The 14,988-nt window shown below is 50.8% G+C and overlaps 1 protein-coding gene across 2 annotated transcripts in view; it reads right to left on the reverse strand.

Annotated features, from left to right (window-relative positions):
* Positions 1 to 407: 407 nt before the first annotated feature.
* The window catches only part of RGS10 (regulator of G protein signaling 10), a 41,433-nt gene continuing 26,852 nt past the window's right edge, over positions 408 to 14,988 (reverse strand). For both annotated transcript variants that reach the window (XM_042907860.1, XM_042907861.1), the window contains one exon: positions 408 to 755. In XM_042907860.1, the coding sequence (XP_042763794.1) occupies positions 609 to 755 (147 nt within the window). In that variant the 3' untranslated portion in view covers positions 408 to 608. The remainder of the gene's footprint in view (positions 756 to 14,988) is intronic.

The raw sequence follows: 14,988 nt of genomic DNA on the forward strand, positions 1-14,988 counted from the left end.
ACGGATTATAGGCAAAACCGGGACAAATCCCCACACAAGGAGCAAGAACCCTCTGAGGATGCTCACATACAGCTCCCCAAATCTGTACAGGCTGTCAGTGATGAATTTTCTTTTCCCAGCACTGAACTCATTCCCGAGAAGTATTTAACCACAAAGGTACTTGACCACCAGCACCCCCGGGGGCCTGAGTTTGTCAGATCAATTCTTTCTTGAGCTGATTTGCCCAAGTGAATCTGTGGACTTGCATGACCCTTCCCACAGAGGCCGGGCAATGACTTAAAATGTAAGAGGTGGCTCTAAGTTCACCTGGTGGCCTCGCAGGACATTTAATCAAGATGCTCAAGGTGTCCAGTGTTTAAGGATTCTTCTGCGCGTGTGTGTGTGTGTGTGTGTATGTGAACTAAAACTTCAAAGCTATTTGTTTTTTTATGTAAGATTAGCCATCATGCAAAACTTACTGGTCAAGCAGTTAATAAAATACACATATCCCACGGAGGGGTTTTGCACATTTCAGTCCTTACAGATAACAAAGCAATTATAAACCCTGCATGGTCCTGAGAGCAAGTTCCTTCGCTTCTGAAAGCCAGTCCTGCCAGCTCTTTGGGGACTCATGTGTTATAAATTCTCGAAGCCCTTTTAGCTGCAGTTTGGGCATCGGGCGGATCTTCTTCCTCTTCCTCGGTTCGCTTGTGTTTTAAAAACAAGTCAGACTTCAAGAAGCGGCTGTAGCTGTCATACTTCATGAGGTTGAAGATCTAAGGGGAAAATGAAAAAGAGTCTAAAGGAGGAGGCTAATCGGGCCGCGAATCATCCTATCAAGTGTTTATTTCGTACCTATCGGGTGCCAAAGAAGACACATTCGTACAAGACGCACAAAGCAAGTAAGTCGTGTCCTAGACCAGGAGGATTTCCAGGGTGGTTTCGGTCATTTTCAAATAGTCTCAATGGACATTTAAATAACCACACGAACAAATCTACCCTTATTTTCCACGGAAGTGTAAATGCACACAGCATTGACTCACACCCTTGTAGCAGGAGGTCCGTTAAGAACTTCCACTTTATTTGGATAGGTAACACAGGGATGCCTTTTTCCAGAAAACTGAGATGGCAGAGCACAAACCGTTTCTGTAGAGATGGTCATATTGTAAAGGCCGCTTTTGGTCATTGTCAGATGATGCCAATATGGCAAGACCCCCAGAAGTCTGGAATCCAGGATCTCAAACAAACCTATTATTGTGCCAAGAAGCAAAATGGGGCTTGTTTAATGCAAGCAGGGGAGTGAAACCACAGCCCTAGCAAGGAGAGGCTCTGGGAACAGGCTCTAATTTTAAAAAGCAACAGCTGTCTGCAGCCTGCGGCCACCTGCACACTCACATAGGCCCAGGAGCCTGTCTCTGGGAAAGAAACAACTCTCAGGACCCCTGATAGAGCCTAAGTCCTCGGATTAGAGTGCTGCCTCCTGCACCACAGGGCAGAAAGTTGCCCCCTCTTCTTAGCCACGGCCCCTACTCCTGGTATCCCCTCTCCTATCCTCCCACCTGATCTTTCCCCATCCTCCACTCTTGCCCTACAAAAAACGGTGGGGAAGAGAGAAGCAAACACAAAAGCATTTTCTGGCTGTCGAGGAGTACAGTCTCTTCAGAAATCTCCCTCATCATCTCTCTCTCAAACCTTTCAACCGAATTTTCAGGACACTCTGCCGATGAAAAATCCACACCACGTACCCTGGTGTCTTCACTGACTGCACTACCATGGGCTCAACAAGTGGAAAGTTCCAGAGGCATCTAGAATGTCGCTCACTGCCAGGCGGGGTTATAAAGTGGGTGGTAAAACCCTGACATCTTTTAAATTCAACCTCCCCCAACACACACACACACATGCACACACACACACACACACACACACACACACACACACACGAACTATTTTGAAAACTAAATGTCTAATGGAGTCTCAGGACTCAGAACATCTGCTTGGGGATGGGAGAACTGGACCCTTCCACCTTTACACGTTCATTTTCCCAAGATGGCTTCGCTCACAGGAGAAGCGCCTAAATCATTTTTGCTATCCTCAGAGGCCACGACTCGGGCAAGATTTAGGGCTTTGTGTTTTCCCGAAACTCTTACACTATTGCCTGCCCTTCCCTGGGTGTCCCCTCTGGTCTTGCCTCAGATCTGCAGCTGTTGAGGAAGAGCACGCCTCCCGTAGGTCCCCACGTGGTGCCTCTCCATAGCCGTCACCTATTTTAGAGCAATCTTGCAACCCTGGACTGATTTTGCCAAGGTTTGGAGAAATTACTCGTTCTAAAACAACAACGACAACAAAATAGCTCCCAGAAAACAACATAAAAATCATAGCCAAGGGCAAGGCAGGGGATGAGGAATGCCGCTATCTATTCGTGGCCTCTGCCAAGCAGGTGTTACCATCCCTCACCACCTGCATTATTCAGCTTTTCCAGGCACGGAGCTCCCAGAGGGAACCCTGTCATGCCCACCTTGCTGGAATTCTGGAATGAGGCTCAGAGTGACTAGCGAGAACCCCTTCGTGAGTACCCCTCCTGGCACCCAGCCCTGCACCCCCTCCCACACCAGGTCCGCGGCAGATGGGACCCACCACTGCCAGCAGGATGCGGTTCGACCCAAGTGTCTCGTCTGAAGTCTCTGCGTGTGGGAGGGGAGCATCCTGTTTGCCTGTCGTGCCTCTGAGGCTCACACTTCAAAGAAGAGAAGAAAAAAGGCCAAGGCTGGAGGCACCCAGGGATGGAGGAGGCGGGGGCAGAGGGCAGGAGGTCGCTGCAGCTGAGGGGAGTGCTCAGGGGCTGGCAGGACTCAGCCTCCAGGAGAGGCCTCGGGCTCCTGGCACTCCACCAGTGCCCACAAGCTCGAGGGGAGGGGAGGCCACAAACTATTTAACAGGAGCATAATGGCCACTCCCTGACATGGGCAGGTGTGAAATGCCCCTGAAGGCTTTCGGGTGAGGGCTTCCTCTGCCAAGAGCCTCCGCCTGCCTCCTGGTGCAGCTCCTGGTGCCATAAAGTCACCAGGTGGCGGCTGCAGCCATCAGACCCTGGACAGGTTTGAAAAAGGAAAGGGACGTCGCTCCCAATGACAACATTTTCCGGGCATGTGAGCTGCCTAATGGTTCATCACTGCCACCGGCAAATGGGTCCCCTGGGCACTGGCCTAGGAGCGCATGGCAACAGGCTGCTCCCATCACAGGGCCCCCCATGGGAGGTGCTCAGTGAAAATAGCTTGGAGGATAGAGCAAGCACCTAAAAATCCCTTCCAGGGGCACCTGGGTGGCTCAGTCAGTGGAGCGTCTCTTGGTTTCATCTCAGGTCATGATCTCAAGGTCTTTGAGATCGAGCCCCACGTCGGGCTCCGCGTGGCACACAGAGCCTGCTTGGGACTCTCTCTGTCTCTCCCTCTGCCCCTCCCCTGCTCACACTCTCTCTGTCTCTCTCAAAATAAATAAATAAACGTTAAAAAAAAAATCCTTCCCAAGAAAGTAGCCAAAAACAGTGTGCTCAGCTGCTGACCACAGGCCACAGCCTCATTTATCACAGGGCAAATGGCCACGACCGGGGTCCAGTAAATATTCGCCCCGTGCATGGACAGAAAGCACCCAACGTGCAACCACAGAGGGCGGGCAAATTCGACCAGGGCGGTACCAACTCTGCCTGGAGCACCTTCCAACAAGCCCCAGGGAGCACGCAGAGTATTCTCTCATTTACTCCTCACGAGCCCCTAAGAGGACCTGACTGTAGAGAGAAGGAAAGAGGCCTCAGAGGTTCGGGGCTTTGCCCCAGCGGTCAGGGTACCCATCTGCCGGGGCTGTGATGCAGACTGCGGGGCTGAAACAACAGAACTTTCTCTCCTCACGGTTCTGGAGGCCAGGAGTTTAGACGACTTCTCTAGATGGCCTCAACTTAATGATTTTTTGACTTCACACGCTGGGCAGTGGCCATCACAGCTTGCAGTCATGCCCGGGACCACGAGAGCCGACAGCTCCTATGCCGACAACCGTCCTACAGCCGTGCAGCTGTCCTGTTTTCACTTTCGGCACAGTCTTCGATGCACAACATGTGATAATCTAACACCGCATTGTAAAACAGGCTTTGTGTTCCATGATTTTGCCCAGCTGTCGGCTCCTGTAAGTGTTCAGAGCACGTTCAAGGGAGGCTGGGCCAAGCTACGAGGTTCGGCACGTTAGATGTGCTAAATGCCATCTTCAACTTGCAATATTTTCAACTTACTGTCAGAAGGTACCTCCATATCGAGTCGAGGAAGATCTGTACATGGCCGTCTCTCCCCTGTGTCCCCACACAGCCTTCTCTCTGTGTGTGGCTGTGTCCTCGTCACCTCTTCTTAGAAGGACACCGGTCATATTGGATTAGGGCCCACCCCAATGACCTCATTTCACATTAATTGCCTCCCCATCGTTAAACACAGTCACATTCTGAGGCACTGGGGCTTAGGACTCCAACGTCGGATTCTGGAGGGGGCCGTAGCCCTTCACAGCCCAAGACAGACGTGGGGGATGCAAACGCTGACCACCTCGATCTCCAGCCCGCACTCCTAACCACTAGACTGTCCCGCCACTCACCTGGCAGACCAATAGGACAGTCACTGAAAATGAAGTCTGTAAAGAGTTAAACATGAAAAAAATGTAACAATATGTGAATGTTATGTGACTGAACACTGAATTTTAAAAATTCAATAAAACAAAACACAATGACCCCAAATATGTTCTTCAAGAGTGAATTTGTGGGGGAGTGGGAGGCACATGGGTGGCTCTGTCAGTTAAGCATCCAACCTTGGCTCAGGTCACGGTCTCACGGCACGTGAGTTCAAACCCCACGTCAGGCTCTCCGTCCTCAGCACAAAGCCCACTTCAGATCCTCTGTCTCCCTCTCTCTCTGCCTATCCCCAGCTCGTGCTCTCTCTCTGTCTCTGTCAAAAAATAAATAAACATTTTTTAAAAAAGAGTATTTGTGGGGGCACCTGACTGGCTCAGTCAGAAGAGCATGTGACTCTTAATCTCAGGGTTATGAGCCCAAGCCCTATGCTGGGTGTAGAGATTACTTTTAAAAAATTAAAAATGTTTAAAAAAAGACATGTACTTGTGTATATAAATGGGAAACAAATATCCCTAAAAGTCAGTGCGGTGGGTTGAATGGTGTACCCCCAAAGTGTACCTCCACCTGGAACCTCAGAATGTGACCTTATTTGGAATAAGGTTAGTTGAGGATCTCGAGATGACATCATCATTCAAGGAGTGGTATCTTCATGAGAAGGAAGGACACCACGGAGGGACACAGAGGGAAGAGACCATAGGTCTGAAGACAGAAGCATAGATCTGAGTGATGCTGCTATAAGCCAGGAACACCAAGGAATGCTAGCCCCCGCCAGGAGGAGGCAGGAAAAGATTCCTCCGTAGAACCTTCCAGAGGGGCACAGCCTTGCCGACACCTTGATTTTGGATTTCTGTCCTCCTGAACTTAGAAAATAGATTTCTGTTGTTTTAAGTGACTCAGTTCGAGATAGCTTGTTAGGATGGCCCTTGGAAACTAACAGTTGGCTTACTGATTTCAGCTCACTCCTACTTGAGCACGGAAAAGGAGATGGCCCTAGGTGTTCCAGAAGGTTCTACAAAACAAGGACTCTCAGATGGAGAGAACCGGCCTCACCGGGCCTGAACTGACAGCACACCTCAACTTGTCTGCAGGGAAGAGAAAGGAAGAAGGTGGAGACAAATCGAGCAGGGGGGGTGAGGAGGGCTCCAGGTAGGCAGACGGCATCAGAGCAGAGCTGGACAGCAGACAGACGGTCCTTCTCAGAGACAGGCGGCCGATGAAGCAGAAAACTTGAGTTGGCAGCTAAACTGCATTCCGTACTTTTTTTTTTTTTGGCCAAGGCAGCTGTGGCTCAGCAGGTTTCAGGTTTTGGCTGCCCCACATCTGTAAGTGGCATGCCTGGACTGTAAACTATTTAGCGTCGTCGTCTTGGGATCCATTCCTGCAGGCGACTGGAGGTGGAACTCTAGGTGACAAAGGCAAGGGAGCCTTCCCACCCGTGGGCATCCTTGCACAAGGTCCCATTACACAGCCACGGCACCCCCCCCCCCCCCCCCCCAGATCCCAGGGCGATGATTGATTAGGATTTGCCTTTCTGCAAGGGAAAATATCCACGCGGTGCTCCAACTGGAGGTTGTGCCGAATCTGCGGCTCCAGGAAAGGACACGCTCCCCGAGGCACCCTCATCTGTGCAGAAAATGGGACGCTTAACTAGGCTTGAGGGCTTCTCGGTGAAGATTACGTCCCTGTGTCGATTAAGTGGGTTTCAAGCCTAATCTTTTAACGCTTCTCAGACGATAGGAACATTAAAAGACCAAAACAAGCATCCTCCCTCCTTTTCAAACCTCTCTGCTGTGTTATTTCAACTGGGTCCTTCAATGCAGCAGAGAGTTTTAGTAATGAGTTTTCATGTTTGCTTCAGGAGCTGGGTTCAAGAAGGTGGCCAGTGCTACGGTCTCTGAGCAGCACTTCTAGAATGTGCTGTCTCCCCCCACACCCAGACCCCAGACATGCCTTCATACCTACACGTACAAAGTGTGAAAAAAGCAAGCCCCCTCCCTCCAGCCCTCAAGCCACGAAACGATGCAGAATCAGCTGGGCGTTGCAGATGCTGTTGGGCAGGGCACACGCAGGGATGTCCCACCCCCCAAGTTCAAGACCATCTCCCCATCTTCTGAGTGGGAATGGGGTGAAATCAAGAGAAGGTCTGAGGGCAGCCTGCAGACAGCAGCTGAGGTCAGCCCTCGTCCCAACGTGCCCGGCTGGGCCATGGGAGTTTCTTGTCACCCTGGACAGTGCTTCCTGGACAGGCTGCCAAAGACGGATGCCATGCTGGGTGGGATCAGAACTCCAGAAAGAGGGTGGACATGGACGGAAAAGGAGGGAGGCCTGCCCTCACAGGCCCACGGGGCTGTGCTGTCTCACTGAGCAGGGGACAATTGGTCAAATGCTCAAATCCCAGGCCCAAATGACATGCTTTCCACATGAGGTGAAAGTATTTCACTTTTGCCTTTTGCCATAAAGAAGAGAGTTAAAAGCTATTCTAGCACCCACCCACCTTCTTCCCCTAAATACCTTTTTAGAGTTACTAAAAAAAAAATTTTTTTTAAATCTCAAAGTATTTAAATACTACCCTTCCTGCCCCTGCCCCGCCCCTCATAAGGCAAACGGCTGTGGTGGACGCAGGGAGCCAACTTTTCTTCCATTTGAATGAAAACCCACGACCTGCCCTCTCTGGCTTTGCACACTGGAAAATGCCGACTTCGGGAGTGGACAACTCTGAATCTTTGGGGGCAGAGGTCAGCTGGCACCCACAAGACGGAGGCGCCCAGAATCCCCGCTCCAGCCACCACCGCAGACTTGGGTGGGGGAGGGAGCGGACCCCCTATGACCCCGGAGGCATGGGTCCCCACCAGCCGGTCCACCCCTTCTTCTTGATGTCTAAAAAGGAAGTGTTTCTCTCTACTTGGGTTCTGGGGAAACTCAAAGAAACGACACTGCTAAAAAGGCGCCAGACGCACACGGTTCCTTTCTCTGTCAAGGATGTGGCTGGGAGCACTGACATCTCGATGAAGTCTTTTCTACATTGTTTTTAAACATCAGAGGCTGAGGGCTTCCTTTTCCGTGGAGGAGGCTGCCTCCACTGTGCCTTCCCCAGACAGACTTAGCACCAAGCCTGGGCGAGATTTAAGGAAGAAGAATGAGCAGCCTGGCTCCACCCCCCCTCCCCCCCAACCTCCTTCATGGTCCAAGAAAGCCATGGTCTCAAGTTGCCATGTGCAATGACCTTGGCCCTTCCATCGTCTCCAGTCATGCTCTTCTGTGGAATTCAAACAAGAGGCTTCAGAGCAAGACAGGTATATAAACAAGATGGTGCTGAGAAACTTACAGGAGCAGAGTTTTGTTTTAAATCACCGACATGGTCGGGGCGCCTGGGTGGCTCAGTCGGTTAAGCGGCCGACTTCGGCTCGGGTCATGATCTCACGGTCTGGGTGACCGTGGGGTTCGAGCCCCACGTCGGGCTCTGTGCTGACAGCTCAGAGCCTGGAGCCTGTTTCGGATTCTGTGTCTCCCTCTCTCTCTGCCCCTCCCCTGTTCATGCTCTGTCTCTCTCTGTCTCAAAAATAAATAAATGTTAAAAAAAAAATTAAAAAAAAAAATCACTGACATGGCACAATCTCAAGTCACTGAGCAGATTTCAAAGCGTTCCATTCTTACACGTTCGGGGAAGGGTCTGGAAGGATCCGAAACATACGAGAGTTCCCACCAGGGAGTGAGAGGGAAGGCACGCCCTGGGGGGTTTTAGCTTCTTACTTCAGACCCTCTGGGTTATGTGAATTTTCTTTTCTTCTCAGCAATGAACATGCAGTTATTTAACAGTTAAAAATAATTTTTAAAATTAACCTGCTCAGCATCGTGAGTGACACGGTAACAGGGTATGCTCACGGATAGTGCTGGCTCACTGGGCCCCTGGGCCGGCCTTGTTCCCTGGAGTTCCTAGCCCTGCAGGCGAGCAGGACACATGGGTCCAGCCCACTGAGCTGACAAGACCAGCACAGACGGACGTTGTCATTTCTTGTACAGAGATACGCTTGCCAGGCTGCTGTGACCGGTTTGATCCCTTCATGTTGTAACTGGCTCTCGGTACCTGAGTAACTGACAGGGAGGTTCTAGAATCAGCCAGGCTGGAGGTGCAAAAGAGCACAACTGAGCCAGGGAGACGAAGTGGGAATGGAGAAGGTGAGAGCCCTGGCAGGTCTTTCAATGCCAAAGGCAGTGTCGCTGTAAAGCAAGTGTGAAAGGAAAATGGCGGCCCAGACCAGGAGGAGCTAAGAACAAATACCACTGCTTTGCGCAAGGCGCGTTCCCGTGGGGTGATGGGGTGATGGGGAGGTGGGAAGAGTCCGGCTGTGCCAGAAGCCCTGAGCCCAAGCTGTTGCCCCCTCTCCCAGCACTGTGACCTCAGGCTAGTCAACATCACCTTCCCAGGGAGCAAACTCTCTCACTGGTAAACTGAGGTGCCGGGTGCCACCTTCCCCAAGACTCCTCCAGAGTCAAATGAGAGGTACCCACGAAAGCACTGTGTAAACTGTGTAAACTTAATGTTTTCCCAGAATTCCAGTGTGGAAACCAGACATATACATTCTTTGCTGCTTTTTAGTTGGGGACCCGAGGCACGTGAGGGGAAGGTTGCGTGAACTCTGCTATGGTTCTGGAAGTCCATTTATATCAGGATTTCTCCACCTCAGCACCACTGATACCTTGGGCCAGAGAACTCTGTGTCCCGTGTGGGGCTGTCCTGTCACCATATTCAGCAGCATCCTGGCCTCTACCCGCTAGGTGCCAATGGAGCCCCCACCCCAGCTGTGACAGCCAGAAAGGTCTCCACACACTCCCCAGTATCATCCCCAGTTAAGAACGACTGCACGAAATCAGAGGCGCCTGGGTGGCTCAGTCGGGTAAGTGTCCAGCTCTTGCTTTCGGCCCAGGTCACGATCTCACGGTTTGTGAGTTTGAGCCCCACGTCGGGCTCCGTGCTGTGTGGAGCCTGCTTGGGATTCTCCCTCCCTCTCTCTGTTGCTCCCATGCGCGCGCACTCTCTCTCTCTCTAAATAAATAAATAAACTTAAAAAAAAAGAAAAAGAACTACTGCCTGAAATTAAAGTTATCTTCACGTGACGTTCCGAAGGACACACGCAGTTAATACTTACGGAGTAAGTAAGCACTAAGTAAGCACTTCACGGATGCGACTGCGTTTCACCCTCACAACTGCCTTATCGTAACCTCTGTTTCAAAACAAATGAGGACACTGAGGCATACAGAGGGATTGCATCTTGCCCAGTGTTTCACAGCTACTAAATTCTAAAGTCGAAGAAAAGGCGGACAAAATCAGGTCTAAGGAAATCAGGTGGTGGCTAGCAGGCAGCCACTTTTTAACGTCAGGTTAAAAAGGTTTATGGACGTTGAAGGTTTGTAGACTGCTTCACTGTGCAGCTCCGAGAGGGAACAGAGCTTGCCAAAACCCCATGTTACAGATGAGGACACAGAGGCCACACTAAGAAACGGACTCACCGGGGGCCAGAGGGAGGCCAGACTGGAACATGAGCTCCCCCTTCCCCATCCTGGCTAACCCAACATACAGTGACAATGACAGTAAATCTGAGCTCAGCACCCAGGAAGCGATGGGCAGTGGGGGAGGGGAAGACGGCAGGTGTCAGGCCATCGGGGTACAGATGATGAGCCTCGGTGAGGAGGCTGCAGGTTCACAGCTGGTAGAGATGGCCCTGCACCGAGGTACCATCCCTCTCTTGCACGGGCTGGTGAGGGACGGGTACAGCTGGAGCCGGGGATCACAGCCAAGGTGCCCAGCTTTTAAGAGGCCCAAATCTTATTAGCCTAACTGGCACAGTCTATAAATAGTGACCGTTCAAGAGGCAGCTTGAATGGTTGGCTCGGTCGGTTAAGCCTTCAACTTCGGTTCAGTTCATGATCTCACGGTTTGTGGGTTCGAGCCCCATGTCAGGCTCTGTACTGATGGCTAAGAGCCTGGAGCCTGCTTCGGACTCTGTGTCTCCCTCTCCCTCTTCCCCTCCCTGGGCTCATGCTCTGTCTGTCTGTCTGTCTGCCTCTCTCTCTCAAAAATAAATAAACATAAAAATTTTTTTTTTTGAGGGGTGCCTGGGTGGCTCAGTCAGTTAAGCATCCGATCAGCTCAGGTCATGATCTCACAGTTTGTGGGTTCGAGTCCTGCATCGGGCTCTGTGCTAACAGCTCGGAGCCTGGAGCCTGCTTCACATTCTGTGTCTCCCTCTCCCTCTCTGCCCCTCCCCTGCTCATACTCTGTCTCTCTCTCTCTCTCCAAAAATGATTAAACTTAAAAAATTTTGTAAATAATTTTTTTAAATAAATAAATAAATAAATAAATAAATAAATAAATAGTTACCATTCAAAATCCTTGGGAGTAAACTGGTTACCGCAGCCTCGGGGCCTAACCCCTGCCAGTCGCTCCTGACTTACTTCCAGCCACACTGACCTCCTCCAACACACCTAGTGGATCCCCACCCCAGGGCCTTTGTACTTGCTGTTGCCTCTCCTTGGAAGGTCCTGCCGCCTTTGCACCTGTCTTCCCCTGACCACTCAGGTCTCAGTCACCTCTTCAGGGAGCCCTCCCTGACCACTAGCTCCAAAGTAGGCCCCTCCCAGTCTCTCTTAGCCCATCACCTGTAGTCTTTCCTTCATAGCACCTGTTCTCCTCCGTCTTCACGGTCAGACGGATGCCGATTTCCCTGCTGCGCACACAGTTCCTAACACGGTGCCCGGCACATAGCGGGGCTCTCCCTCAATATTGCAGCATAAGGGAGTGAAGGAAAGAACAAATAACCAGCAAACCAACCACAACTGAAATAGACCTGCTAGTAAGTGCATTTTTAAGAGAAAAAAAAAAAAAAGACACTGCAGGAAATAGCACTTCATTGAAAAAAACCAACTCTTTGTAAGGTCGCCTCCTCCTTCCTGCTTCCCACAACTTAAATTTGTCCAACAGCAGCCTTTGATTCTAGGCTGAGGTTCCAAGGAAACAGCCACAGAACTACCCCCATCTCTCCTGGCCTTACCAGCATGTGCTGAGTACACGACTGGGCCATGTTTGCAGAACCGAGTTAAATCAGAGAAGGAGGGGCACCTGGGTGGCTCAGGAGGTTTAATGTCCGACTCCTGGTTCCGGCTCAGGCCATGATCTCACAGTCTGTGAGTTCGAGCCCCATGTCAGGCTCCTCGCTGACGGCATGGAGTCTGCTTGGGATTTCTCTCTCCCTCTGCCCCTCCCTGGTTTGCTCTCTCTCTCAAAAACTAAATTAATAAACATTGAAAATAAATAAAATAAATCAGAGAAGGATCTCTCCACTTCCATAGGTTTTCAAAGTAATTGTTTAAAGTTTAATTATTTGAGAAAGAGAGAGAGAGCACATTCACGAGCAAGTGGGGGAGGGTAGAGAAAAAGACAGAGGGAGAGAATCCCAAGCAGGCTCTGCAGTGCCAGCGCGGAGCACGATGTGGGGCTCGAAACCACAAATCTCGAGATCATGACCTAAGCCGAAGCTGGACATTCAACTGCTTGAGCCACCCAGACGCCCCTCAGAGTAACAGAGTTTTATGCCCCAAACTTCTCTTAAGATCTCAAACTTAAGACATTAAAATGTCTAACCCGTTCTTCACAGAATACGCTGACCGCAATTTAAGTTTTGCCTGACGCTCTGGGGTATCAGGATCACTCATGGTGTCACCATCCCGCAGCACAGGGATGCCCCCGGGGCGGTGCGTGGGGCTGAGGGCCCCCGTGCTTGGTGGCTCCAGATATCGCTGTGCTGCGGTTTTATGCTGACTTTCGCTTTTCTGTCTCCTCCCTGCCCGTCAGCTGTCGCCTCTTGCTGTCCAATCCGCCGTGACCTGAGGACCAGAGCCCGCTAGAACTGTGTGTAAACCAAGAGTAAATAGGACTTGAATGAAGACCCGAGAAGATGCACGGATGTCAGGTCTGCTCAGGGAGGATTTGTCCCCCTTCCAGGTTCCAGCTGCACCCTAAAGCCCACGCTGCCCTATCAGCACCTCCAGGGCTGGAGTGCTGCTGCCATGACAAGGGGCTGAGGTTCCCTGGAGTCTTCCTGGTGAACGGGGTGTCCGGGAGCACGAGGCAGGCTGCTCAGACGGCATTGCAATGAAGCCAACAGCATGGAAGGAAGCCAGAGCCGCTGAGGGGAGGGGGGGCTTAAGTTAGGTGAAATCTTGTGGTTCCGAATGCGCTCCTCCCAGCTTCCAACTCCTTCACTCGGAAAAACAGGGCCTTCCTGGGGGCCTTCTAGGAGCAGAGAACCACAGGCCATGCTGAGCACACATGTTGATGGTTACCAGCAAGGCCCCTGAGAGGCAGTTTTCTGAAGCGAAACAGAACCCAAAGCCCTTCCCAGGGACTCACTGTGGAATCAGCTCAGAGTCCAAATACTTTGTTTTCACCCCGTTGTACCTTTGGAAGATAGTTAATGCCTCTTTCTCCCTCTCAAATAAATAAAATTTTTTAATGTTTATTTTTGAGAGAGAGAGAGAGAGAGAGAGAGAGCGCGCGAGTGAGCATGAGTGGGGGAGGGGCAGAGAGAGAGGGAGACACAGAATCCAAAGCAGGATTCAGGCTCTGAGCCGTCAGCACGGAGCCCGACGCGGGGCTCGAACTCACAGACTGAGAGATCATGACCTGAGCCGAAGTGGGACGCTTAACCAACTGAGCCATCCAGACGCCCCTCAAATAAATGAATTTTAACAACAGCGTACAAAAATACTTTCTTTACATTAAGAACTCTGAACTGCATTGTGGCACAACAGTTACATGCACGTGCATGTGTGTACTTATAGGAAAGAAAAGGAGGGGAAAATCTAGAGATCAGATGTTATTTGTGGGTTTTTTTCCAGGTATGGAATTATGAATTTTTTTCATCTTTATATTTTGATTTCCCAAGCTTCTTTGGTTAAGCATGTATGCCTTTTATAGTTAAGTAAATAAAAGTAACCTTAAAACATATTTTTGTCACTTAAAAACAAAAAAAATCTGCCTCTGTCCCTTGTGGTTCCTCCCAACATATGCCCGGTTCGCAGAGGCCCAGCCCCATTTCGAGACGTGCTGCAGACCTAACTGTAGCAGGTCTGGGTCCTTGGGAGCCCGAGGTCCCACCGTGTGGAGGGACGTCAGCCTGGTGCATTCCTCACTGCTACCTTGGCTCCTGCAGTCCCAGGAAATGGGACTGTCTATTCACACAGCCTCCAATCTGTCTGCATCAGTTGGTCTGTTGGGGCTTTGAGGAGCTGGGAGAGCCCTCCAGGCTGTGAGCCTGCCACAGAGAGTGCGGTCTTTGAAGGCAGGTGGACCAGAATGAATCTGGCCTCCAGCACTTCCTGCTACCTGCATGACTTTGGAATAACAAACCACTCAGTCTCCCTGAACCTCGCGTTTCGCATCATCAAAATGGGAATAATAATAATACTCACTGGAGATTAACGAGAGAATACATGCCAAGTGGGCATCAGGCACTGACAGGCACCCCTGAACAGCAGATACTGTTAGTACTGACAATACCTAGAACATGGGGCGTTCAGCACAGGTTCTCAACCCTGGCTGTGCTTTAAGGTTTATTTATTTATTTTGAGAGAGAGAGAAAGAAAGTGCGGGCAGGGGCAGGGCAGAGAGAGAGAGGGTGAGAGAGTGAATACCAAGCAGGCTCTGTAAGCACGGAGCCCAATTCGAGACTTGAACTCATCAACCGTGAGATCATGACCCGAGCCAAAAGCAAGAGTCGGGTGCTCAACTGACTGAGCCACCCAGGCGCCCCTTTAGCTGTACTTTAAAGTACCCTAGGGAGCTTTAAAAGACTCTGAGGTCCAGGTAGGATAGATATCCTTAGACGGCTACAGCCACAAATTGCCTTTTCACTATATACTCTGCTTCCTTTCCCTCCATAAATCCATGTCCGTGGCATCCTTCCCATTGGTTCCAAACCACCACCTCCAGGAAGCCCTCAGCACGGCTCCCACACTCACTGGACTTCCTTCAATGCCAAAATTTCATTCAGGATTCACGCGGAATTTGCACCTGCCACTGTGTCGGTTGGAAAACACTGCCAAACCACTTGTCATATTTGTATTTTCTACCTGTGTACTTGTTTCCTAATCTGATGCTGAGGAAAGATGGGGCGTCCTGGGTGCTGGGACATGCTCTGGGCTTGTGCACCCTCCAGGCGATCAAAAAAGGGCCAACCAATGCATTGCACGGTTCTTAGATTGCAGTCCCAGGACCTGGAGCATCAGAGACCTTGTTAGGAAGGCAAAGTCTCAGGCCACCTGGGAACCACGAAAGTTGAAGATTACCTCTG

Source organism: Panthera leo, chromosome D2 (genome assembly GCF_018350215.1).
Source record: "Panthera leo isolate Ple1 chromosome D2, P.leo_Ple1_pat1.1, whole genome shotgun sequence".
Taxonomy (NCBI): Eukaryota; Metazoa; Chordata; class Mammalia; order Carnivora; family Felidae; genus Panthera; species Panthera leo.